The sequence below is a fragment of the Petromyzon marinus genome, chromosome 30, assembly GCF_048934315.1.
Source record: "Petromyzon marinus isolate PM22_M1 ecotype Great Lakes invasive population chromosome 30, UKy_Petmar_22M1.pri1.0, whole genome shotgun sequence".
NCBI lineage: Eukaryota > Metazoa > Chordata > Hyperoartia > Petromyzontiformes > Petromyzontidae > Petromyzon > Petromyzon marinus.
The window spans coordinates 3,095,516-3,121,670 of NC_133696.1; the positions used below are offsets into that span (position 1 = coordinate 3,095,516).

Sequence of the window (26,155 nt, forward strand, 5' to 3'; positions counted from 1 at the left end):
TACTACAGCATGTTGGGTTTATTGTACGGATCGTTTCGCCAGTTTCCCCTATATATTTTACACGGATTTCAAATGCGACTCGATCCACCTACTGGATTGAGTCTTGTCTGGCAACATTCTGAAATCTCAAATCTGGAGTGGAGGAGTCCTTCCACTAGATAGAAGTAACTATTAAAATAATTTGAAAACACAATAAAGAGTTACGAGTTGCGAAGTAACTCTATAACCTACTAGATTCTTATTCTTGGTTCTTTCGGTAAAGTCACGTAGAAGGGTAACAATAAAATACAAAAACATATATTGTTTTAGATATTTATTTTATTTTATATTGTTTTATATATTTATTATTTTCATTATTTTATTGTTTCCCTTCTACGTGACTTTACCGAAAGAACCCAGAATATGAATCCCTGCAGTCACGAAAGCTTTAAATCAAAATTCTACTGGATTCTGTTTTGTGAAAACATTCTGCAATCTCCACTCGTATTAGGATTATTTTGTTTTAATCCATTGGATCGTTCAGGGGTGGGTCTCCGATGGGTTTTTCATTCGCATTTTCATAAAGATTCTGACTTTAAGAATAACGATAGAAAAAATAAACCCATTAAGCGATTACACTTTACGAATGTTACGGTCACGTTGCTTCCCAACTCCTGGACGGCTTCCGTACGTGTCCCCTGTTGTTATTGACGATTGTAGTTTGAAAAAGAGCTTAATTGCTCATCGGATTCCACCAGACTAAATAAAGATAGATTGTTTTAATTGTTAATTATTCACTGCGCCAGCAGCATCATCATCACCAGGTCATTGATTGAAAAGTTAATGTAGATTGACGTCATCGGCATTATAAAAATACAATTTTATTGTTTTATAAAATTTAATAGTTTTATATTTGTATAATTTTATTGTTTCCCTTCTACGTGACTTCACCGAAAGAACCAATAATGAATCCCTGCAGTCACGAAAGCTTTAAATCAAAATATATTTTGGTTATAATAGGGTTTTTCCCCTTTTTTTCTGGCAACAAAACTGAAACCTTTTTTTTACAAGGATTCATGTCTGCATTAACCACAATACATGCTGTCAAAATGCAAACAAAAAACATACAATGATAATATATGTGGCATTGTCCTTGAAACTGATTGGCCCACACCAAGGGACGGCTTTCTTTTGGTGTGGACCAATCAGTTTCAAGGACAATGCATATATTTTGATTTAAAGCTTTCGTGACTGCAGTGATTCATATTCTTGATTCTTTCGGTAAAGTCACGTTGAAGGGAAACAATAAAAAATAAAATATATATTTAAAATAAAAAATATAATGCATATATTATCATAGTATGTTTTTTTTTATTTGCATTTTGACTGCATGTATTGTGGTTAATGCAGACATGAATCCTTGTAAAAAAAAGGTTTCAGTTTTGCCAGAAAAACGGGGGAAAACCCTATTATTAAATTTTGGTACTGGCAAAGGAGATCTAATGATATTTTGGTTATTTTACCATGTTAGGCCTGGGCCACAAATGATAGCTCAACAAAGTATTGGCTTATCGTCAAGCGGAAGCGAATAGCAGTAGCCAAATACAGTACAGTACTCTGCATTTTAAGAGCGAGACACCGCTAACTCCAAATACACAGCAGCAGGCGTCATCAGAGTCGAGATGGAACCCACGACCTCCTGCACACCCGACGAGGAAGTTAACATATCCTAGCCACTGTGATAATGATGAGAGAAAAAGACACTCAAACTCCAAATATATAGCAGCAGGCATCGTCAGGGTCGGGATCGAACCCACGACCTCCTGCATATCCCGCGAACGGAGTTCACAATCGCCCAGCCACCGCGGAGCCAATCAGAGACGAATATGCAAATCGTTACCCTTCCACCACCACCAACCACTCCCACCACAAATCTCTGAGCAACGACCGATGTGACTGGTCGAAAGACGGGAGAAGCGGTTTCAACGCCCCCCACATTTTGATTGGCTGGAGGGGGACAACGTTTGGAGGTCACGGTTACCAATAAAAAGGCGGCTTGCAGGCGCCTTCCACGCCATTGGTCGACGCGCGTTTGTTGTACTTTTTTTGAATTTAAACGTGGAAGCGAGAGGTAGGCAAAGCTTTGCGTGTTTTAAACTTGCAACGTCGCGAAAGCCTCGCGTGTGTTAAACTTACAACGTCGCGAAAGCCTCACGTGTGTTAAACCTACAACGTCGCGAAAGCCCTCGCGTGTGTTAGTTAAACTTACAACGTCGCGAAAAACCTCACGTGTGTTAGTTAAACTTACAAAGTGGCGCCCCTCGTAAGCAACGCGACAACGTTAACAACACAAACCCGTAGCCGCGAGTCCGTCCATCTGGTGCTGCTTTTGTCTTTGGCGACAGCAAAGTGAACCTCGTTCTGCCTTTGTGGACGACACTGCGGTCGATTTCGTCGGAGGGGAGGGTGGGTGTTTCGACGATAATCGTTTAACTCCACCACCTCACACCCCTCTTCTCTCTCGCCGTGCTACAGCAAATGGCCACGGACAGCGAACGCATTGACGCTGCTCGACCTTCGTTGGGCAACTTTTAGTTAACGATGCAGGGCGGGCGAATGCTGCGGACGTACGGACGTCGTCGGGGCGATGTTTATGAGTCCGATCGCATGTGGATCTCAACCCCGCACCATCTGTTCGGATTCTCACCCGAGGACAAGAATGAAGACATGGAGGAAGATGGCTCTGACGGCAGGTGAGTGTGATGAAATGCATGCGAGATGTTAACTCCCTCGCCTGCTCTGCATCGCAGGTCGTGGGGTTACATCCCGACCCTGACGTCTGCTGCTGTATATTTGGAGTTTGCGCGTCTCGTCAGCATCACGGTGGCTAGGAGATGTTAACTATCTCGCTAGGTATACAAGAGGTTCGTGGGTTAAGTCCCGACCCTGTGACACCTGCTGCTGTATATTTGGAGTTTGCGTGTCTCACTCTCTCCCCGTGGTCGCGTGGATTTTACTCCGGGTCCTCCGGGGTTTCTCGCAACATTTCTAAACAACATGCTCAACATTTATATACGATAAGCTACTTCGTTGAGCTATCCTTTGTGGCCAGGTCGCTTCTTAAAAGGAGCGATAGAGCCCAGTGGGCCTTGCCTAGTAAAATACAACAAATATTTTAATAGTGTCATTTATGCCCAAGCAGCTTCTGTTTGACCCGATAGAAGGGGCGAAATGGACGCGGTACAGGCTGGAGAGGAGATTTGCTAATGTGGTACAAAATGTTGTGGAATGGAGTGGATTGACTGGTACCAGCGATGCCTGGATCGGCCTCTGCGTAAGGCAGATGAGCAACGCTCACAACAACGAACGGAGCGCCGGGCGGCTAAAACGCAGGAAGTTGGCGGTAGTGAGTACAGATGATGGTGCCGTATGCCCAGTCATCTTAGTCAACCGATAGCCGGCGAGCCTTCGATACTTCACGTGGCCTAAAGGTGCACCTAGCCTGGCACACGCGCAGTGGCGACCCGGCGGTTGATGGTGTATGTGATTGAGACAAGTGTTTGATGATGTGTGTGTGTGTGAGACGATGTAGGAATATGTATGTTGGACTTCTTTCGCACCGTACGTATCCAACCGTGGCTAATCGTGGAGGTGTGAGATACAAACGGTGCCAGCCGGTGTGTGCGTCGATACCTGAACTTGATTGGCAGATGATATGGTTATTTTTCAACAAAAACCTCCAAGTCCCAATCATCTAAGAATTCCTGCAATCGCACTTTCACATAGCTGTCTTATTCTGGGGGTGGTTTCACCACAATTTGACCGTGTGTGTTTTTTTTTTCCCACAACTTCCATTGGCCGTCAAAAATATATTGATTCCAGCAGGAGAGGCGTCGGTACGAGATACATGGGCCACACGATGCCGCGACTGGCAGCCGAATGTGAGGAGTCGAATTGCGGCGACAGGAACGGCACAGGGGAAAAGAAGCGTAAAAGGTCTTGCATCAGTCATGCCCACACACCTCCCTCAGCAATTTGATGAAATGTCACAATTTTATGCTGTGAGGTTTCATTCAAGCATCGATTTGCTTTCTGTCCTGTTTTTGACATCTAATTTGGATATTTCTCCATGACCCGTCCCGTGTACTTGTTTACTCGTTTAGTTTAAATATTACAGCCTATAATTAGAATCTGTTGTAAATAACAAGTACTTTCTTCTTTGGTTCTTTCGGTAAAGTCACGTAGAATGAGAATAAAATAATAAATTGATAAAATAAAATAACACAATAATATTTTTTATCAATTTATTATTTTATTCTCATTCTACGTGACTTTACCGAAAGAACCAAAGAAGATGAATCATTGCAGTCACGAAAGCTTTAAATCGAAACAAGTACTTTAGTGCCTGAATCTATTTGAATCCCTAAATAATTTACATGTCAAGTATTGTTTTCTGTGAGATCTCCCAGTGACATCATATTCCTCTGTGTCTTGGGGGTATTTGTGTCTCAGACAGCGCAAAGCCAAGGAATCTGCCCTACTCAAACTCAAAGCCTGTTTTGAGGAGACCCCTATGGTACGTAACTTTTCAATACACAAATATGCATACATTCATGTATGAGTGCGAGCGACAATCTTAGTGTCCCCTTCATAAAAGTAAAATTAAAGACAAGCCGTGGTGCAAGTGTGTGGCTATGCAACCCAAACTATGGACCATATAGTAAACCACTGACGTTTTCACTCCTTCAACAGAGTAGCAAAATGTAACAAATTCTCTCCTAAAGTCCTCCTGTGGCAAGCAGATCTTGAAATTGCATTTAGCTCCTGAACATGTTGCTATAAGCAAGAATACGGTAGTTTACTTGCTTGCATGGAAATGTTCCGTTTGTTCAAGTGACCTGGGCCATTCATCTTCCATTAGGGGGCAATGATTACTATTGTATTTTTCGGATTTGAGTGTAGTTTGCGAACGAAAAAAAATCATTGGGCAAATTTGGATTCTGCCAGCAGCACAAAATAAACTGCTCTTGCAAATCACGTGAGAGGTTCTTTAATGTCTACTCTTAAGCTGATGGCACCTATCATGGTAACTACACCTGCAGTAATAAATAAACTGCTGGATTCGAATCGTGGTCTCCTGCAACAAGTGGTGAACGTGTTACGGCTAGGCCATGCCACTACCATATGTTAATTTAGTTTTGTGTCCTCGCGTGCAAATGGTAGCATATTTGTTGCAATATTCACTGATCAGATGCAGCGTGCACTTCACGTTTCAGTGCTGTTGATTCAATTATTGCAGTAATGGACTGCAGTATTAGTCGTGCTCCTTCCAAAGTTATCACATGGCTCACAAACTTAAACCTGGAAGTATAATTTACACCTAACTTGCGATACTCTACAAGAGACGAGAAGTAATGTAGTTTGCATTGCTATGGAGACTTGCTGAGTGGATTTAAAAAGAAACCACGGTTATAAAACCAAGGCAGATTTCGTACTTTGATATGGTCATGCAATATGGGCTATGATGAACGTTGAGAAACTAAAGATAATTTCGTTTTACTTTAACAATGACGGTATTGCACACACCATTTTCCATGTAACGGCAAAAGCTAATTGTGTACATTTTTTTTCTATGGTGCTAACATTGTTAACAGTCTTATTAGTCGGCATGATCTGTTACTATTACAAGTGTTTATCCATTCATATTTTTTATATTTAGGATGTTTGAGATAATGTTCAGATAATTAACATTATTTTCTAATTTTACATGTCTGCTTGCCAATGTGACACTGCTTTTTGTATGGAAATTGTGATTTTCCTTGATCCCATACTTTTGGATTCAGATTTAAGATTTCACATAACTAAGCCGAATTTTTTGCAGAACGCAAAGTGCGGCAAGCGCAATTTAAACGGGAGTAATTTTTTGTGCAGCATACTAATGCTGCTCAAGTGTCCAAAATATGCGAGGACCTTCGTTATTTTATGAACCTCATTTTGCTAAATGCTCAAATATCTTTCAGCCCGAAAATGTAATTGCCCACCTCTTTCTGCACGTACAGAGCAATACACCTGTTACTTATCGTTAAGATGTGCAACTGCTACATCGCCTAGGTATTCCAAGAGAAACGTACTCACAGTCAAAGTACTTGTGTGAACAATAATAACCAGTTTCTATTTTATGTTTTTTGTTTGTTTTATAACCCACTGATGGATGTGCAATCAAAGAAAACGCCCAAGTTGACTGGCGGAGGGAAGAAAACTAACGAAAGCCCCTGGGTGCCAGACAGAGCAATGGATGTTGCTTCGGAAGAAAAAACTATTATTCGCAGAAAGCGAATGGCGGCTAAAGAAAAATCGAAAGTCAAATATTCTGAAGACGATAACAAGCAACTCAAAGGGACTCTTGCTTCCTCACGAAAGAATGGCAATGATGATGCATTTCGCAATCGCATTAGGTTAACATTCAACGACGACTCCCTGTATTCAACGGAAGAGACATCCGATATCTCAGTTAGTGGTGGCCAAGGAAGCGAGAGCTCGATGTCCTTGCAAGAGAATTCCATTAAAGACGCGCACAAGTTCGATTCCGCTGTCGGGGAAATGCGAGGAAGTGACACGGGCCATGACGTAAAGTCTGCTGATGGGAATGCGTCATTTCTGTTGGAAAACGCATGCAACAAATTACCTTTCAATAGGTTTGTGACTGTAACGAGAAAACAAAAAATAAGCACTTTGAGCGATTTGGAGGACGTATTTAATGCCGAAGCTTCGACTGGATCAGTTGAAAGTGTGCCAAAGCAGTTAGCTGTGTTTGCAAGCACACCAAAACATAAGTTTTCCATCTCGATAGCTACCTCAGGTACGGCTAGCCGTATGGGTAATTTGGATTTTTCTCAAGTAAATTTAGCCAACAAACAAATGAGGCTCCGCAACTGTAAAGTGTTCTTGGAAGACTTTGTACTTCATCACGATATTCATAGCTTTCTACAGAAAAATAGAGTTAGGGTCAGTTCAAAGATTTTGCACAAACTCAAGAGAAGTGGCCATTTAAACGGTTCGTTTGTGCAAGTGTGCACAGATTGTCTCGAAGCAGGTCACCTCACAGCAATGGACAAGATAGCCTCCGCAGGCGATGGAGTTCCCGTTGACTTGGCCGCCAGTGTGTGCAGCGACAATGCAGAGCGTTTGTTGGGCAACAATGACTCTTCTCATCACATGGACCACAACAGTACCATCATGACAGAAACACTTGACGCATCCAGAACGGAGACCCCTGAAGTTCAGCACGACGGGTCCTCCCTGTGTGATAACAGCAGCCTGTTTAACATTGGTCAGACGCCCAAGTTAGCCAACAACTTGGGGAGGGATCATCCCTCTGCAACACTTGACACATCCAGAACGGAAACCCCTGAAGTTCAGCACGACGGGTCCTCTTTGTGTGATAACAGCAGCCTGTTTAACATTGGTCAGACGCCCAAGTTGGCCAACAACTTGGGGAGGGATGATCCCTCTGCAACACTTGACACATCCAGAACGGAGACCCCTGAAGTTCAGCACGACGGGTCCTCCCTGTGTGATAACAGCAGCCTGTTTTACATTGGTCAGACGCCCAAGTTAGCCAACACCTTGGGGAAGGATGATTCCTCTGCAACACTTGACACATCCAGAACGGAGACCTCTGAAGTAGAGCACGACGGGTCCTCCCTGTGTGATAGCAGCCTGTTTTGCATTGGTCAGACGCCCAAGTTAGCCAACAACTTGGGGAAGGATGATTCCTCTGCTCCGATGTCCAACGGCAAGAAATGGTCGCGCATGAAATCGGTGCTTGGTCGACGCAACTCCGGTATGAAATGCTCACGCACGTTGTGTTTCACGCCTGTTATCAATGAATGACAATGGCACTGTTTTTTGTGCACTGTATAGATATGCAATAATTCTGCTTGACCCTCCCCATGGCAATACGATTAATTATTTAAATTCGGGGTTGAGATTTTATTTATGATTTTTTTTTAATGGTGTTGAATTTTGCAGTCACTAGTCGCTGCGGGGATCGTGTAAACACAAACAATATAGAAAAAATGTATACGCCTGAATACATTAATCTTGGGCTTAATAATAAACATTAATTTCCACTGAGTTTTGGAATGCAGTGATACTTATGCTGGGATGAAAAATAACTGTTTATGAACTGTCATTGGTGTAAGGCAGGCACTGTTGTCGCCCTGCAGTTTTGTTCACGCCAGAGTCTCCGCCAAACAAGCACGCAGCGTTGGTCCGGCGGTCGGAGTTTAGCACTGCGATACCACTGCCCTCCCTGGTGACCACTTGCGCCACTGGCAGTCCCAACACTGAGGCGTGTGCTCAAGGGCTGCAGCTCATGGATATGGACGACAACATTGGTGGATACAATGCGTTTCTAGTAAGAGCCTTGTGCAGCTGAAACATTTGTGCCAGTGCATCTGTAACTGGCCACTTTTAATGTGATTGATAATTTTCTGTTTTTGTTGTTGCATGTTCCAGCTCCCAATTTATTTTAGCAAGCCAAAGTAACTAAATCTAGTCTTAGACATATACACTTTAAAATGATTACGCGAAAGGATAACTCTAGCAACCCCAATATCATTTTGCACCCAAATGTGACTAGATATTCTGTCAAAGTGAAGACAATTGAAGCCCATCCTTTCCTGTGAATTTTTTTTCTTTTTTACATTTATGTAGTGGGTTCCACGGAGACTGGAGACGTAGTCTTTAGAGGCAACACGGTTTATAGTAAATCTTAACAGAAAGCCCATTTTACTCCCACTACCTGGGGATGTATGGCCTCCGGGCTGACGTGCCCTATCACTGGGGCTACGGGCTCTGAGTCCTCCGGCTAAGGGTGACCTAGGGGAGGCTAAACTGACCCGACCCAGCCAAGGTGCGGGTCCCGACCACTGGTCCGCGCTCAGCCCCGGCCCTTAAAGGACGTCGGGTCCCAGGGTCTTAGCCTAGCTGGTCTTCATCTTCAGAGCACTCCCCCGAGCCGTCCTGGGGTCCGTCTTTTATACACACCTCGGGGACTCTCCGCCCCCTTCCAGGGGGCTCTAGAATAACCCCCAACCCCTCACCTGGGGTCGGGGGGAGAACTCGGCCCCTCAACGATCCGGCTCTCTCTCTCTAACCCAGGGTGGCACCCCCTATAGACCTGTGCCCGCAACTACAGGTAAATATACACAGGACGGTGTGTGCTATATATTTCCGACGCTACATTTGCAACAATGCATCATCTCGCATTCCCGCGCATTTTTTAATGTGACGCCCACGGGTCTCTTCGTTCTAAACCCACAGAGCCCGATGCTTTACAACGATTCCATCCAGGATACAGAGGCAGGGTTGGCGGAGGAGAACATTTACCGAGAATGCAAGCAGATGGGCCCTTTGGCCTTCTCGCAGTGGCTGCTGTCGCTTGAGGGGGGCAGCTGCATCAAGGTTGGGGAGGGGGTTTACGGAGAGGTGTTCCGCATGTGCAGCGGTCGCGACAAAGTCTCCGTCTTCAAGGTAGCGACTTAAGAGTTCCTTTGAGTCGCGATCGGGATCTTTATTTGTCCCGGAGAAATATCGATGAGCTCGATGGAAGCTCTTTTTCTCGCATGTCCAGTAGGGGTGGGTTAGAAAGTTAACACAACAGCACACATACAATACAAAAAACGATTTGGAGCGCAAATCACTCTGGAGGCTCGGAAAAGGCAGATTGTGTATGCGATTGCCTAAAGTGCTCCTGTTATTTTTGGTTACTGCCCGATTTGTTTAGTTGGTTCTGAGTTAATGTAGGTGGATGGTGGATGTACAACATCCCACATGTACAGTAATGATGCTTTTGTGGAGTTGGATCCCTAACATTGGAAGACAACTTTTTTTGGAATATCAGAGTTCTAAAAATGGAAGGTGAGGAATGCAACTTTGACTTTTTAGCTGGGTCTATACTGCATGGAAACATGTGCTACGCAATCCCAGTTTAGTGCTGTACAGCAGTAACTACTTGTATTAGATTGCATTCCCAAATGGCGTTGTAATTTTGACAGACCAAGTAACATCTTAAATAGTGATGAATGGTAAACAACATCCATAACCGTCATGGAATGGGGAGGGGTTAATCCAGCAATGGATAAAGGGATATACATTTTTGTTTACGATTGTTATTATTGATCAAAGTATATAAGTTCTATTGTCATTATAAACTACTTGGCATTCTTGATTTGAAGCTTTCGTGACTACAGGAATCCATACGCCTGATGACGACCGCTTGCGTTGCGATCGAAACGTAATTTATTTTATTTCTAACTACATGACTTGACCGAAAGAACCAACGAGTACTACTAGGCATGTTACAATTCGCCCTCCTAACAAATTGATTAATTGGCACTGGGGTACCCAATTCAATTCCAGAATATATTTCTCATTTCATCTTGTTGATAAAATTTCCATTCTCAATTTAACATGTAGGCCTTCGTGACCAATATTATTAATCGTAAAGGTATTTAGGTTAGATCGTGTACATGTACGTCATGAAGTCGTAACTAATTGGCACTTTTTGTTCACGTGACGAACCTTTGATAATTGGCTGTGTCGGGTGGAGGTGGGTTAATGACACATTTACTCTAACCCAAAAACCTTGATTATAAATTTTCGTTTTCATTTGTAAAGTTTTTTTCGCTCAATTGGCAATATTATTTGCGTGCATTTTGTATGCATTATAATTTAATTCCACACAATTAATTACATGCATCATTGGTGTAAGAAGAGAATCTACTTCAATGGTGAATGGACACATTGCTTCATGTTTATAAACTGAAGCATTAATTAATCTTTGTGATGGTGGTGGGGGGTGTGCTTTTTCACTCTGCTCGTCTTGACCAGGTGGTTCCTATCGAGGGCAGTGTATTGGTGAATGAAGAACCCCAGAAGTCTTTTGAGGAAATCCTTCCCGAAATCATGATCTGCAAGTACGCTTTCACACCACCTGCATTTCATTGGCGGAAAAGTCACAATTATTTACGTGTCTTGGTGCACGTGTGATAACTGTCGGCATGCTGCTTTTGGTGTTTGGAAACCATTTTTTAAGGTATTGATAAGTTCATGTTTGTCATGTGAATAAGACCCTAACAGAATTGGCCGCAATGGCAAAAATAAGCAGTAACTCACAAGAGCATAAAACACGTAGACTTTCGTGACCAATATACAAAAACCTGTATTATGGAAGAGCATAAACCTTTTTTTTTTACAGGCAATTGAGCAGCCTACATGAAGGGGAGCATCACCAATCTGAAAACTTCATCAAGCTGAATGGGTGAGTTGACAAATGGACCTGTATAGCATCCCTCCTATTGGGTTGGTGTGAGCAAGATGTTTGACCCATTCTATTAATGAGCGTTTGGATTTACGTCGGGGGAGGAAATAGGATTACCGGGAGAAAATCCTAGTGTTGAGTAACACTTTAAAGCTCTGCACAGATGGATTCACGAATGAATTGTTTCACTGCCATCTCATAGCCCAAGTCTGCAATACCTTCTGTTCCTGGCAGTCTTCCCAAGCGCTAACCAGTTTAAGCCGGAGATGTGATGAGAATGGGCACTTTCAGTGTGATTTGGTTATATGTGAAAGCTTCGGTCAAGAGCATGGATGATTACAATAATTATATCCTCGTGCAGGTTATTAATCTGATTTAGTCTGGAGCTCCCCCCCCCCCCCTCGCTATGCATGCTGGTCAATTTCTTCCCTCTTTGTAAGTCCAGGCTCGGTACCTTTTGCATGCTCTGCATATGACTGTTTCTCTAAAAAGATGGCCACCATAACTCTCAGCGTCTTGAGATACGGTCGCGTTTGTATCCTGCACGCATCCAATTTGCATTGTGTGTATGTATGTGTGCTAACATACTCGGCATACCATTTCTACAACCGAATTGTTGAACTCTCTACCGTCGAGTGCCATGCTGCTGGAGTTCCTCCGTCTGTGTTTGACAGCACCCCCACCCGGTGTGTGCATGTGCCTCTAGTCTGCGCTGCCTGCAGGGATCTTACCCGGACCGTCTGTTGGAAGCGTGGAATGAATTCCATGAGAACAAATTATCTGACAACGACTGCCCTAGTGAGTAACGCGTCAGATCCCTGCCGCTTTATTTATTTTTCTAACTATATGCACCCACGTAGAGGTGCTCCCCATTAAAAAAACAAGTACTGATGCAAGTTTTAGTCTGGGCTGGATCGGAGGCGCAGTGTATTCCACACACTACTCTCCAGACATGGCAAACCTGAGTTTGATTCCCGATCATGGTTAACACCGGTGGAGAGTGATATTTTAACCGATTTCTGGGAAAGCTTTCACCAATCCACACTGACTGCTGTGGGAGAGTATCGTCAAACAACACTCAGGACTGACGTGGCATGGGAAGGCCTCCATTCAACAGCTTTACATTATTATTGTGTTGTATGAGACCGTGAATTCAGGATTACAATATTTAGTAAATATTTGGTTTGTGCCAAGTCCAACATCCATCATGCTTGTCATGATAATCCTGTCATCTCATTTCAAATAGCAAGTTTGTACGCAAGGTAGACATGTAAAGATGCATTCGTCAATTAAAAGTCTATTGTAATTTTCATGATACAGTGAGGGAACTAAGTATTTGATCCCGTGCTGATTTTATACGTTTGACCACTGACAAAGAAATGATCAGTCTATAATTTTAATGGTAGGTTTATTTGAACAGTGAGAGACAGAATAACAACAAAATCCAGAAAAACGCATGTCAAAAATGTTATAAATTGATTTGCGTTTTAATGAGGGAATTAAGTATTTGACCCCTCTGCAAAACATGACTTAGTACTTGGTGGCAAAACCCTTCTTGGCAATCTTAGAGGTCAGACGTTTGCCAGGTTTGCACACATCTCAGGAGGGAGTTTGTCCCACGCCTCTTTGCTTTGCATGTCTGCTCCAAGTTATTAAGGTTTCGAGGCTGACGTTTGACAACTCGAACCTTCAGCTCCCTCCACAGATTTTCTATGTGATTAAGGTCTGGAGACTGGCTAGGCCACTCCAGGACCTTAATGTGCTTCTTCTTGAGCCACTCCTTTGTTGTCTTGGCCGTGTGTTTTTGGGTCATTGTCATGCTGGAATACCCATCCACGACCCATTTTCAATGCCCTGGCTGAGGGAAGGAGGTTCTCGCCCAATATTTGACGGTACATGGCCCCGTCCATCGTCCCTTTGATGCGGTGAAGTTGTCCTGTCCCCTTAGCAGAAAAACACCCCCAAAGCATAATGTTTCCACCTCCATGTTTGACGGTGGGGATGGTGTTCTTGGGGTCATAGGCAGCATTCCTCCTCCTCCAAACACTGCGAGTTGAGTTGATGCCAAAGAGCTCCATTTTGGTCTCATCTGACCACAACGCTTTCACCCAGTTGTCCTCTGAATCATTCAGATGTTCATTGGCAAACTTCAGACAGGCATGTGTATGTGCTTTCTTGAGCAGGGGGACCTTGCGGGCACTGCAGGATTTCAGTCCTTCACGGCGTAGTGTGTTACCAATTGTTTTCTTGGTGACTATGGTCCCAGCTGCCTTGAGATCATTGACAAGATCCTCCCCGTGTAGTTTTGGGCTGATTCCTCACTGTTCTCATGATCATTGCAACTCCACGAGGTGAGATCTTGCATGGAGCCCCAGGCCGAGGGAGATTGACAGTTCTTTTGTGTTTCTTCCATTTGCGAATAATCGCACCAACTGTTGTCACCTTCTCACCAAGCTGCTTGGCAATGGTCTTGTAGCCCATTCCAGCCTTGTGTAGGTCTATAATCTTGTCCCTGACATCCTTGGAGAGCTCTTTGGTCTTGGCCATGGTGGAGAGTTTGGAATCTGATTCATTGCTTCTGTGGACAGGTGTCTTTTATACAGGTAACAAGCTGAGATTAGGAGCACTCCTTTTAAGAGTGTGCTCCTAATCTCAGCTCGTTACCTGTATAAAAGACACCTGGGAGCCAGAAATCTTTCTGATTTGAGAGGGGGTCAAATACTTATTTCCCTCATTAAAATGCAAATCAATTTATAACATTTTTGACATGCGTTTTTCTGGATTTTGTTATTCTGTCTCTCACTGTTCAAATAAACTTACTATTAAAATTAGACTGATCATTTCTTTGTCAGTGGGCAAACGTACAAATTCAGCAGGGGATCAAATACTTTTTTCCCTCGCTGTACATGCACCTGATTTTGTGCGTGACATATTTTTTCATTGCATATACTAAGGTTATATTGGGTAAATAGTGAACAAAACTGCATGAATGAGACGGAAAATTAGCAACCGTACGGACCAGACTGTACAAACGAATCCAGATCAAATAAATTCCTGCCTGGAATCAAGTTATGAAATTGCATAGGATGGTTGGATCCTTTGCATGTCTGTCTTAAAAATGTTTTTGATCGGACATTGGATCTATAATCTATTTACTGCATGTTTTCAATGGCTGATACTTTACCTATGCTGTGTGCCTTGTTTTTTTGCCCTTCACCAGACTTCTTTACAGATTCCCAACTCTTTATCGTATTTGAGTTTGAGGATGGGGGCACCAGCTTGGAGACCTATCAGGTAACGAATAATGAATGGCCACACAGTCTTGCCTTTCGTACGGATCCCCCATTGATATGAACTAGGCCAGACATGGGCAAAGTAGGGCCCCCGGGCCGTATACGGCCTATTGGGCTTTTTAATCCGGCCTGCCGAACCAGTCCAAATATTAAATTAAATTTTACCTTTCTCCTGTAATGCCCCCATTTCCCCATTTAGATGGCGCACTTTGACCGGGAGTTACGACATGTTTTTGTATCGTTCATGTTCGTGCAATTTGTTAAATTGCCTTGCAAATAAATGTTTTGCTACCTGTTAAAGGCCAAATCCTTTCATGTAACGATTTTTACATGTCATTTATATTAGTTCACACAAACACTCCATCCATGTGTTCCTGGCCCGGCCCCTCTGTCAAATTTTAGAACCCATTGTGGCCCGCGAGTCAAAATATTGGCCCACCCCTGAACTAGGCAGTAGTTCTGCGGTGTCCTTCCTGGCCCTTTTTCTCCATTTGATACTTTTCCATGACATGATGTACATTGAACCGCCCCGTTGTACTTGGTCAACTCTATTACCTTGGGTAATGGCGAGGAGGGGGTGACCGAGATAAGCTTAATTGTAAATTAGGCGATGAAAACATGGTCTACCTTCGTAAAATTGGGGTTGAAACGTGAAAGATCTTCTTTGGTTCTTTTGGTAAAGTCACGTAGAATGAGAATAAAATAATAAATTAATAAAATAACACAATAAAATTCCCACGACTTTTCGGCCACAACAGAAGTGGCCTTCATCAGGTGAAGGGACGAGACTGTCTTGTCCCTTCACCTGATGAAAGCCACTTGTGTTGTGGCCGAAACGTCGTAAGAATTTTATTGTGTTATTTTATTAATTTATTATTTTATTCTCATTCTACGTGACTTTATCGAAAGAACCAAAGAAGATGAATCCTTGCAGTCACGAAAGCTTTAAATCGAAATTTAACGTGAAAGATGTGCCATCTCTTTTTTTTAGGAAGCGTTTGTGGCCATGTGGGCACACCCGGTCCCTCGAGCCCCTCAAAAGAGTGAGGAATGGCTCATAATTAAAAAGGGGAACTACATCTGCAACTTGGATAATTCACCTAGGGATAATCGAGATTTTTTTTTACTGAATGGAGGTTTTTTTTTGGGTTAGATCGCGTAAATATATAGATGTGTCGTTAAACCCGCCACCACCCAACACAGCCAACTAGTAAGGGTTGTCACGTAAACAGAACAGCCCTTTGATCTTGTCCTTCCTGTCTATTGTGTGTATTAAATTAGCGTACCAACAGTAATCCCTATTGAAGTATGCTGCCCTTTATAGGCATGCATTTAAATAAAGTATTATTTGATGATTCGCTTCCACGCAGCACGAAGGCGGTAGCTAGCCGAACGGTTAAAGTTATTTTTATTCTTTAAATTTCGATAGATTCTCTAATTAGTCTTGGCCAGTCGTAGCTGGTTTTGCACGTAACTTCAACATTATCAAAATCAATTGAGCGTCCTTGTTGACACGCGTTCAGATAGCTACCGCCTTAGTGCTGCGTGGAAGCGAATCGTCAATACTTTATTTAAATGCATGCCTATAAAGGGCAGCATACTTCAATAGGGATTATCGTTGGTACGGCTATTTTAATTCACTAAATAAATAGTAAGGACAAGATCAAAGGGCTCGCATAATCAAACATGCATAATGTACGTTGACTCGGTAATCCCTCCCCCCCACTTTTCGCAAGAGCGCAGAAGCATGGTCACCATATCTACGCCTCTATACAAGGAACGAAACAGACTTCTCCACAAATCTGGCTGTCGCCTGATGAAGCTATTTGTAATTACTGGCGAAACGTCGTACTCCGATTGTAAATGTTGTGGCTTGACTCTCCAACACACCGGTGTGCTGTACTAGTGAAGACGTCGCATGTTCTGTTTACGAGAAAACCCTTACTAGTTGGCTGCGTCGGGTGGTGGCGTGTTTAACGACACATATATTATGCGATCTAACCCAAAAAAACCCTCTTATGGATGATATTGGTCGTGAAAGCCTACGTGTTAAACATTTTAAACTGTTCCTCCTTGCGCTGCCATCATCGTCCTTGTGCCGCGGTGTGAGATCCTCCTCTGGGTTTTTTGCAGTTCTCGTCGATGCTGCAGATGGTCGCCGTGCTGTACCAGGTGCTGGTCGCCCTGGCTGTGGCTGAGGAGGCCATATGCTTTGAGCACAGGTACAGGCGCAGCCATTCGCTCGCCGTCCCCAACGTCTTTCGTTAGCGTAGCAGAAGGACCCCACTTGGGTTAGGTGTGCCGCAATTCCCGCCCACTCGTTTTGCCGTTCTAATAGAATGACACGATGTGGGGTTGCGATGATCGAATGTTTCCTCTTTCGCCATTGTAATGTTTTTGTTTCAGGGTTTTACAATAAGGGCTGCCATGGTGGCAAGATGTTAGCTCCCTCGCCTGGTATATAGGAGGTTGTGATTTCGGTCCCGACCCTGACGCCCTGTATATTTTGAGTGTGCATGTCCTCCACATGGTTGTGTGGATTATTTTCCGGATCCTCCGGTTTTTCCCTCCACATTTATAAACATGTGCTTAGAGTATTTGGCTGCGATACATTTCAGCATGATGATAATCCACTTTGTTGAGCTATAATTTTATGGCCAGGTTTCTTCTGAAGAGCTTTATAGCTCTGTGGGCCTTACCTGGTAAAATTTTAAAAAATATAGCACTACTGAAACAATAGTGCTAACTAACACCCTTGGTTTGAATCCTGACACCCACCCATCCTTAACTGGGTTCTCAAGTGCAGTGGGTTAATGGTATTAGGCCAATCACCAATGACTGCACACAAAAAATAACACAGTAAATGTGGTGTTGCACTTAATTCATATCAATTGCAGCTCTCAAAATTAATGTCAGTTTAACTGTCATATACAGCAATATCAGAGTAGATTGTACGGGAGAAGTCGAGTGAAATGACACTATCTTTTGCAACCGTTCTCGTGACATAACGCCGGGAGCTTATCTGTGACTGAGAGAAAAGGGGCAAATAAAAAGAAAGATTGGCAAGTTCGTTTTTGTTATAATATCACCATCACTTTCCTCAGCGTGTTGCCATTGGGAACTTGTATTCGCCTCCTGTGCGTCAATTGTTTTTTCCTGCTCTGCAAGGGACCTGCACTGGGGCAACGTTCTGGTGAAGCAGACCAAGAAGAAGAAGCTGAGCTACCGGCTGTTCGGCCAAACGTTCAGCATGCCCACGCACGGCGTGCAGGCTAAAATCATCGATTACACGCTGTCCCGCATGGAACACGGTCAGTGTGTGCGTCGTCAGAACGAGTTCCCACACGTGCAATTTGGACAAGCTCGGAGGTCCGCACAATGAGCTGACACAGCCGAGATCTCAGGGTTTGAATGTGTGTGCGGCCGCCCATTTGTTGAAACCAATCGCTGGGTGTGGTGCGTTGATTCGTCTCTCGGCCCTCGTCACCAATGACTGCACCAATAAAAACCCATGATGTTACGTTTTTCTCTGCGCGTCACGTAGTTTTGGGCCACCTGAATTTCTAAGTCGCCTCCAAAAATATTCTACGTCAACACACTTTATCATGTGAGATGTAGTGCGTGCTGTTTAGATTGCTTTTTCGATAAGTAATGTTTATTTCCCCCCCCCCTTTTTTTCATCACGTGCATGTGATCACATGTACAAATGCCAATCGCAAGACCAGACGGAGTTTGTAATACAAGCACTAGGAATGAGCGATGCTTTAATTCATCGATTTAAAATCGATTTCTATGCTTATGATACGTACATAAAAGAAATTAGAAAGTATATTTTTACATTATAAATTCTTATTTAATTGTCTAGTTATTTACATACAAAAACATCCCTATTTCCGCAATTTCCCTACATGATCATGAAAAAAAAATCCACACGCAGTACACCTTTCACCATGCGCATTGTTCCAGTGACCAATTCTTTGCAAGCCGACACCATCCCACAAGGTCTCAAAACGCATAGCATTCGTAAAATAAAAGATCAATGCATGAATTGAATCCATAATGATGGTTCCTCTAACGGGGAGGGAGGTGGATTGTTACGTCACATCTGTACTGTGCAGTGTCAACATTTAATCGCTTGCTTCCAACAGGGGTTTATGCTGTGGTGATTTTTAGATAATTGTTGGCGATGATTATTATAATTGTCGTTAGTGGTTGTGTTGGTGGTGTCGCTTGTGCAGATGGAATGATAAAGTTCACCAACATGGCATTGGACGAGATGCTTTTCCAGGGTCAGGGCGACTATCAGTACGACATTTACCGCATGATGCGCAATGAAAACAAGTGAGTCTCATCCCCTGCCGTCTCCTCACCCCTCCCCTGATTGACGCTGTGGTTGCATCACCGAGGTTGGGTTTGGACAAAACTGTCTGTGTACATTGGAGAGTCCAGCTTGATTAAAAAAAAACCTTCTTTCGCACCATACGTAGCCCACCGCGCTAATTGTAGATGCGTGGAAAGGACGACTAACCAAACATAAAGAGCTGCTCTAAAGAAATGTTTTCAATCTGATTTAAAACTGCATAGCTCTCGTGGCTCCCTAATATCAGAAATGTTATATTTGCTTGCTTCCTGTGTAGCCTCTTGGGAGGTTTTGGTGTTTTATAAAGCATACCCTCTACGGAAAAGTGAACCTGAAGTGTCATTTGGAAGAACATGGACTGATTTGCAGCATTCAAATAAAAATATTCTAGAATATAATTATTACAAAGCACATTTCTTTGAGGTAACTGACTTTGTTAAAAGAGTGGTTAATAATAAAAGTCCCAACAGTAGAGTTGTAATACTACTCCCATGGAATGTACACTACTGACTTTGTACTCAATCCTCATGCATTTGCCAAAGTTTGCCTTCTAAAAATAATTGAAAGAAATGTTGGCTCACTTGGCTTAAATGCCATATTTGTGAACAAAATAAATAAAACAAACTTCATAATTCTGAACTGACCCCTCTTGCCTTCCTTTTGACCTCGAACCCCCGGACCTCCCCATATGCTCGTTTTTACAGTAACAACTGGGCAGCCTACGCCCCACACACCAACGTACTGTGGCTGCACTACCTGGCCGGCAAGATGCTGCACGGAGTAAACTGCCGTCGGAGGCGCCACGTGTCACCACGCAGCCGCCTCGAGCGCTTTGCGCGGGAGGCGCTGGCATTCCCATCGGCCACCGAGCTCGTGAGGAGTGGGCCCAGCCTCCTCGTGTCTCACCCCCACCGAGTTGACGGAAAGGAGGTTTCTTTTTTAAGTCCTTGACGGTGTCGTAGTTATGCGTTTTATTCATAACGGCGCCTTGGAAACGTGTGCGAAACAAATGTGGGGTAACTCTCCTTTAGTAACAGCATGTTTATCTCATAGTTCCACGCTTAGAATTGAATGCAATTCCGAACAGGATTTGGATTATCAGAATTGTGGGTGGTCGGGTTGCATGAAGCCCTGGTTGTGCCAAAGGGGGAAGACGTGGGGTCCTGACCGTCTTGGTGGAAATCACCATTGAAACAGCTGATTTTTGTCAACTGGATGTCTGTAATATACCCACAATACTAGCCTCCACGAGGATGCATTATTTTAGACTATTTTTATATAAATGTTATGCTTATTTCATATTATTGCACAGACCAACATGTCACAGGGAGGATCAGCAGACATGGAACGTGATGGACAAAACATGACAAAAAAATCAGCTTAAATGGACAAAATGTAGAGGTCAGATGAGACCATAGAAAAAGGCAGTGCAGGAGAAACCGACAACACTGGCATCGCTCGACTTACAAAAGGGGAGATGCGTTCTTGAAAAATGCACGCGTAAAACGAAAGTTCGTAAAATCACAATGACTTTTCCAATTAATTTAATACGAAATATTTGGATGTTTTGTACAGTAATTCCAACTCTCTACGCCCTAACCTAAAAATATACACCGACATCGCTCTTCGTAATGCAATAGTAATAACGAACATGAATATTAAAGCGATTGAATAATTGTAAAAAAAATGATTAACCTTTTCTGGGAATTCACCAAAAGATCTTTGTTGCAATGACTGGAAAGGTGACGTGGAAGCGCTTTAGTTGCACTGCAGGGATACTGTGAGGCTGTCGTGGATGGATGACGCAGCCTCCTAGATGGTTCTTGTTTTATCCCATGTGAAATTTTTATAACGCGGAAATTTTATTTTGTTAATCGAAAAGTGTCTAATTTGTCAATTGTGTTGACGCGAAATATAGCTTGCCGAGCTTTCGTAAATCAAGAGTTGTCTGTAGAGTAAAAAACGAACAGCACAAGATGGTATTAGTGCCAGCATGTAGAAGTGAGCACTCATCAGCCACATCACGAGAAGGAATGATGGACTGGTGATGCATCCGAGAGGACAATCGCTGTGGAGATATAGCACGGGTGATAGTTCGTGCGCGGCAGCAAGATGAACCGTAAAAATGTAGAATCAATGGGGATGGCCTTAGAGAAGCCTTTCTGGCATTGATTATGTATGAATGTATGTATGAGAGATGAGATAATTAATGTGCAGGTGTGTGAAACTTGTGGCATCAAAGGGGGGTTAATCAAGGGCATTAAATCTCTGTCGTGATCACCTCAGTGCACTACCATCCCTAATGAGGTCAATAAAAATAGCTCAACTTAAGAGTACCACCACGGTGTTTCACATGTCCGTACTCATTATTTTCGCCCCCAGCGTTGCCTTTGCAGAGAAATCCAGAGCTGCATCAGATGCAAGGCGGATGACCAAATTGCAGAGGGCATCCAGTGTCTTCTATTTGTTTTTTTTTACTTAATTTTAATTTTGTAATTTTGGTGCTCCAGCAGGTCACTTTTGCAAAATTAGACTATCCTGGTCTCTTTTGAGTTCACCTGGCAAAAACAATCAACGTCTAACTTTAACAGTGTATCAGAGTGGCCTTCCATTAAACATGGCACAACTTTCCTGGGAAGCTCAAAAGAGGATGCCAAAATGAACTTAAATTAGTTCACAGCAATTTCATCCTTTTCCCTCCAGGTGGAAACCAGAGCATGTAACAGCCTTACTGGTACTTCCATCAAATAGTTGCCCTACAGCCAGGCAGGAAATTCGACATTTGCAAATATTTCTATATAGAGCACACAACCCATTGTTGTGCTTTGCTACAATGTGGGATGCTGCAATAGGCTTTTAATAGCACGTGATGGGCCCGAAACATTTCTGATTTTATATACAGTATTTTAAATTGAAGCAGTGTTATTGACGATTGCTTTTTGTTTGTTAATTGTGCCTATGCACCAATGCCAACAGCCCATCCCCAAATGATGCGTGCTTGAAACCCGATGGGTTCGTTACTGGTTTTAAAGATTGATCATTTTGCAACGCAGGCTCCTGTCGAGATTGTGAATGTACAATTTTTTAACCGTGTCGCAAAATCTTTGTTTAATTTGTTTTTAAGGAGCCCTCTATCTCCCTTGAATCATGATCCACAGGTTCGTCAAACGAGGGGAGCTTTTTATTTTTTGCATCTGAATCTTTGAAGGTGGCAAGGTGTTCTGCCAAAAAAAATGAGATCTCAATGTCAGCAGGGTTCTTGTGAAAATATTTATTTAATTGGCTGTTTGTCAGCAACCTGGAGGCCACTTATGAAAGCATGTCACCGTATCCTTTAACTTGTTTACGTTAGATTGTAGTTTTAATTATGGATGAATAATTTTGCGAACATTTTTGGCAATAACTTTTATTCTAATTTAGAATTATGCAAGCCTCCCACTCTTGCACCAGTGTCTTTTTATCTAAAGAGTATCGCAGCTCCAGTTAGGAGGTGAAGTAAACAATAAACATGTTTTGTTTTAAATGCCTGAAACTTTCCACATTAAAATGGGGATTTCGCATTGTGTTGCTTGTGATTAAATTGACGTATTTTAAAGGTTTAACACGACTCAGTGTGGTTGAGAAAAAAATAATGCTTTAATCGTTTCCCCATAGCATTAATATTCTGATTCGTATATACATTACATCGTTTACATAAACAACCTAACAATCTGCTCTTTAAAAGCATTTTTACTTTCCCACCTGCATGAACCACTGCAAAGTGCATAGATGGGTAGTGTGGATGAGAGCAAAACGCTGTGATTTTTTTTTAGGCCTTAGAATCTTGAATAAACTTCAAGTTTCTGTGTATAGTACTGAATAATATGACCACGTTTTGAGACCAGTGTTGCTTGCTTTGGTGACCGTGTACATAGATTTAGCGACATGTTTTTCAAGCGGTCCTGGCTTTTGGTTTACAGAAGTTGAATGGTGACACCGTTATATTGTTGCATTTCAAAAAAACTGTATAAATGTTTGGAACTTTACACCCGTCTCTTTTTATATGAACGACAAACCTGATGAGCCGAGTTCGATTGCCTGCCAGGGCTATCGTAAGGGTGTTGTGGTGGCGCGAGATGTTCACTACCTCGCCTGGTATACAGGAGGTCGTGGGCTCGAACCCGACCCTGACGCCTGCTGTTTATTTTGAGTTTTTGTGTTCTCCCCGTGGTCGCGTGGATTTTTTCCCGGGTCCGTTTTTCCCCCCCTCCACTTTTAGAAACTTACGTTTGTGGAGTATTTAGCTGCTATAAATTTCCACATAATAAGCCAACTTCGTTGAGATGTCATTGGTGGCCACGTCGTTTATGAAACTCAGTGGGCCTTACCTGGTTAAATGAAAATTTGTTTAATTTTAAGTGATCGCTGAACCGGTCCTGTGCTGCTTTTGCCGACCAGCAATGCCTAGTGTGATGAAGTTCTGGTCAAAACCCCCACCACTGGAGTAAGGAGGCCTTCATCCAACAATGAATTAACAAAGGGCTGTACGTAATGTACTATATTTACCAAAGAATGTCAGTGTGTAACGCGCGTGACGTCACTCCGTCGACCAGACCCTCATTAATCATGAGTGGGTGACGTCACTCCACATGGGGGGGGGCTAGGCGCCTCCTCGGCGTCAACTGACAACCCTCACTACAAAGGCAGAACCCTCACGTCACGTGATTTCACCCTCACTACAAAGGCAGAACTCTCACGTCACGTGATCTCCGTAACGCTGTTGAAACATCGAAGTAAAAAGGGCGTCATGGTGAACGAGGGATTATAACCTTAACATTAAATAAGTCTGTCACCGCGGCCTTGCAAATTGCACACGAATTAATGCAATTAATATATCACGTCGCGCTCTGCTTTTGGCTTGCAAGTTTCAGATTAACTGCAATACGCCCGTACTTGGACGGACAAAAGGCGAGTTCACAATAATGCCGGCTGCGGAAGTTGTATTCAACTTTAAAGTACGATACAAAAATCCCTTCAACAAAGTATGTAACAGCAACGCTATATTTAAGTTCCTTAATGCTTTTCTGTATATACCACTACTTAAACGCAAAACGCCCATTGTGAAAATTACTTCTGTGCTTACAAATAGAAATCATTTGTCATGAGACTTTTTTGACCGTGTCAAAATATAAAAAAGATATCGACTTTACCCTTTCTGGCAATAAAACGGGTGTTAAGATGTTCAAACACCAAATAGAAACCTTTTTAAGGAATCAAGTTCTGCTTTTACCACGTACTTGTTAATATGCAAACAAACATGCTCTGATAATTATATATACAATGCCTTTGAAACTGATCAGCCTACATCAGAGAAGTCCTTCTTGATGGCCTAGTCTCATCCGTTTACAGACCAGAGAATGCTGGGAGGTGACGTCACCACGCTCAGGTTGATTGATGCGCCGCTGCGTAGTGACGTCACCACGCTCAGGTTGATTGATGCGCCGCTGCGTGGTGACGTCACCACGCTCGGGTTGATTGATGCGCCGCTGTGTAGCGACGTCACCACGCTCAGGTTGATTGATGCGCCGCTGCGTAGTGACGTCACCACGCTCAGGTTGATTGATGCGCCGCTGCGAGGTGACGTCACCACGCTCGGTTGATTGATGCGCCGCTGTGTAGTGACGCTGCGTGGGGGACGTCATGACGCTCAGGTTGATTGATGCGCCGCTGCGTGGTGACGTCACCACGCTCGGGTAGATTGATGCTTCGCTGTGTAGTGTCGCTGCGTGAGTGACGTCACCACGCTCAGGTTGATTGATGCGCCGCTGCGTAGTGACGTCACCACGCTCAGGTTGATTGATGAGCCGCTGCGTGGTGACGTCACCACGCTCAGGTCGATTGATGCGCCGCTGCGTAGTGACGTCACCACGCTCAGGTTGATTGATGCGCCGCTGCGTAGTGACGTCACCAAGCTCAGATTGATTGATGCGCTGTGTAGTGACGCTGCGTGGGGGACGTCATGACGCTCAGGTTGATTGGTGCGCCGCTGCGTAGTGACGTCACCACGCTCAGGTTGATTGATGCGCCGCTGCGTGGTGACGTCACCACGCTCAGGTTGATTGATGCGCCGCTGCGTAGTGACGTCACCACGCTCAGGTTGATTGATGCGCCGCTGCGTAGTGACGTCACCACGCTCAGGTTGATTGATGCGCCGCTGCGTGGTGACGTCACCACGCTCAGGTTGATTGATGCGCCGCTGCGTAGTGACGTCACCACGCTCAGGTTGATTGATGCGCCGCTGCATAGTGACGTCACCACGCTCAGGTTGATTGATGCGCCGCTGCGTGGTGACGTCACCACGCTCAGGTTGATTGATGCGCCGCTGCGTAGTGACGTCACCACGCTCAGGTTGATTGATGCGCCGCTGCGTAGTGACGTCACCACGCTCAAGTTGATTGATGCGCCGCTGCGTGGTGACGTCACCACGCTCAGGTTGATTGATGCGCCGCTGCGTAGTGACGTCACCACGCTCAGGTTGATTGATGCGCCGCTGCGTAGTGACGTCACCACGCTCAGGTTAATTGTTGCGCCGCTGCGTAGTGACGTCACCACGCTCAGGTTGATTGATGCGCCGCTGCGTGGTGACGTCACCACGCTCAGGTTGATTGATGCGCCGCTGCGTAGTGACGTCACCACGCTCAGGTTGATTGATGCGCCGCTGCGTGGTGACGTCACCACGCTCAGGTTGATTGATGCGCCGCTGCGTAGTGACGTCACCACGCTCAGGTTGATTGATGCGCCGCTGCGTAATGACGTCACCACGCTCAGGTTGGTTGATGCGCCGTTGCGTGGTGACGTCACCACGCTCAGGTTGATTGATGCGCCGCTGCGTGGTGACGTCACCACGCTCAGGTTGATTGATGCGCCGCTGCGTAGTGACGTCACCACGCTCAGGTTGATTGATGCGCCGCTGCGTGGTGACGTCACCACGCTCGGGTTGATTGATGCGCCGCTGTGTAGTGACGCTGCATGTGGGACGTCATGACGCTCAGGTTGATTGATGCGCCGCTGCGTGGTGACGTCACCACGCTCAGGTTGATTGATGCGCCGCTGCGAGGTGACGTCACCACGCTCGGTTGATTGATGCGCCGCTGCGTAGTGACGTCATCACGCTCAGGTTGATTGATGCGCCGCTGCGTAGTGACGTCACCACGCTCA

At 44.1% G+C, this 26,155-nt stretch overlaps 1 protein-coding gene across 3 annotated transcripts; it reads left to right on the plus strand.

Annotated features, from left to right (window-relative positions):
- Positions 1-2,001: 2,001 nt before the first annotated feature.
- On the plus strand, positions 2,002-22,983 carry HASPIN (histone H3 associated protein kinase). 3 transcript variants are annotated; one of them, XM_032963238.2, is made up of 15 exons: positions 2,002-2,110; positions 2,515-2,732; positions 3,862-3,975; positions 4,492-4,555; positions 6,205-7,822; positions 8,208-8,398; positions 9,307-9,516; positions 10,876-10,961; positions 11,243-11,305; positions 12,012-12,103; positions 14,526-14,599; positions 16,732-16,820; positions 17,767-17,909; positions 18,837-18,939; positions 19,663-22,983. In XM_032963238.2, exons 2-15 carry the CDS (start codon positions 2,581-2,583, stop codon positions 19,907-19,909), a joined length of 3,246 nt encoding a protein of 1,081 aa, XP_032819129.1. In that variant the 5' UTR covers positions 2,002-2,110; positions 2,515-2,580; the 3' UTR covers positions 19,910-22,983. The 3 variants fall into 3 exon arrangements, with proteins under 3 accessions (XP_032819129.1, XP_032819130.1, XP_032819131.1); XM_032963239.2 differs by having other exon boundaries at positions 3,865-3,975; XM_032963240.2 differs by lacking the exon at positions 9,307-9,516.
- Positions 22,984-26,155: the final 3,172 nt, after the last annotated feature.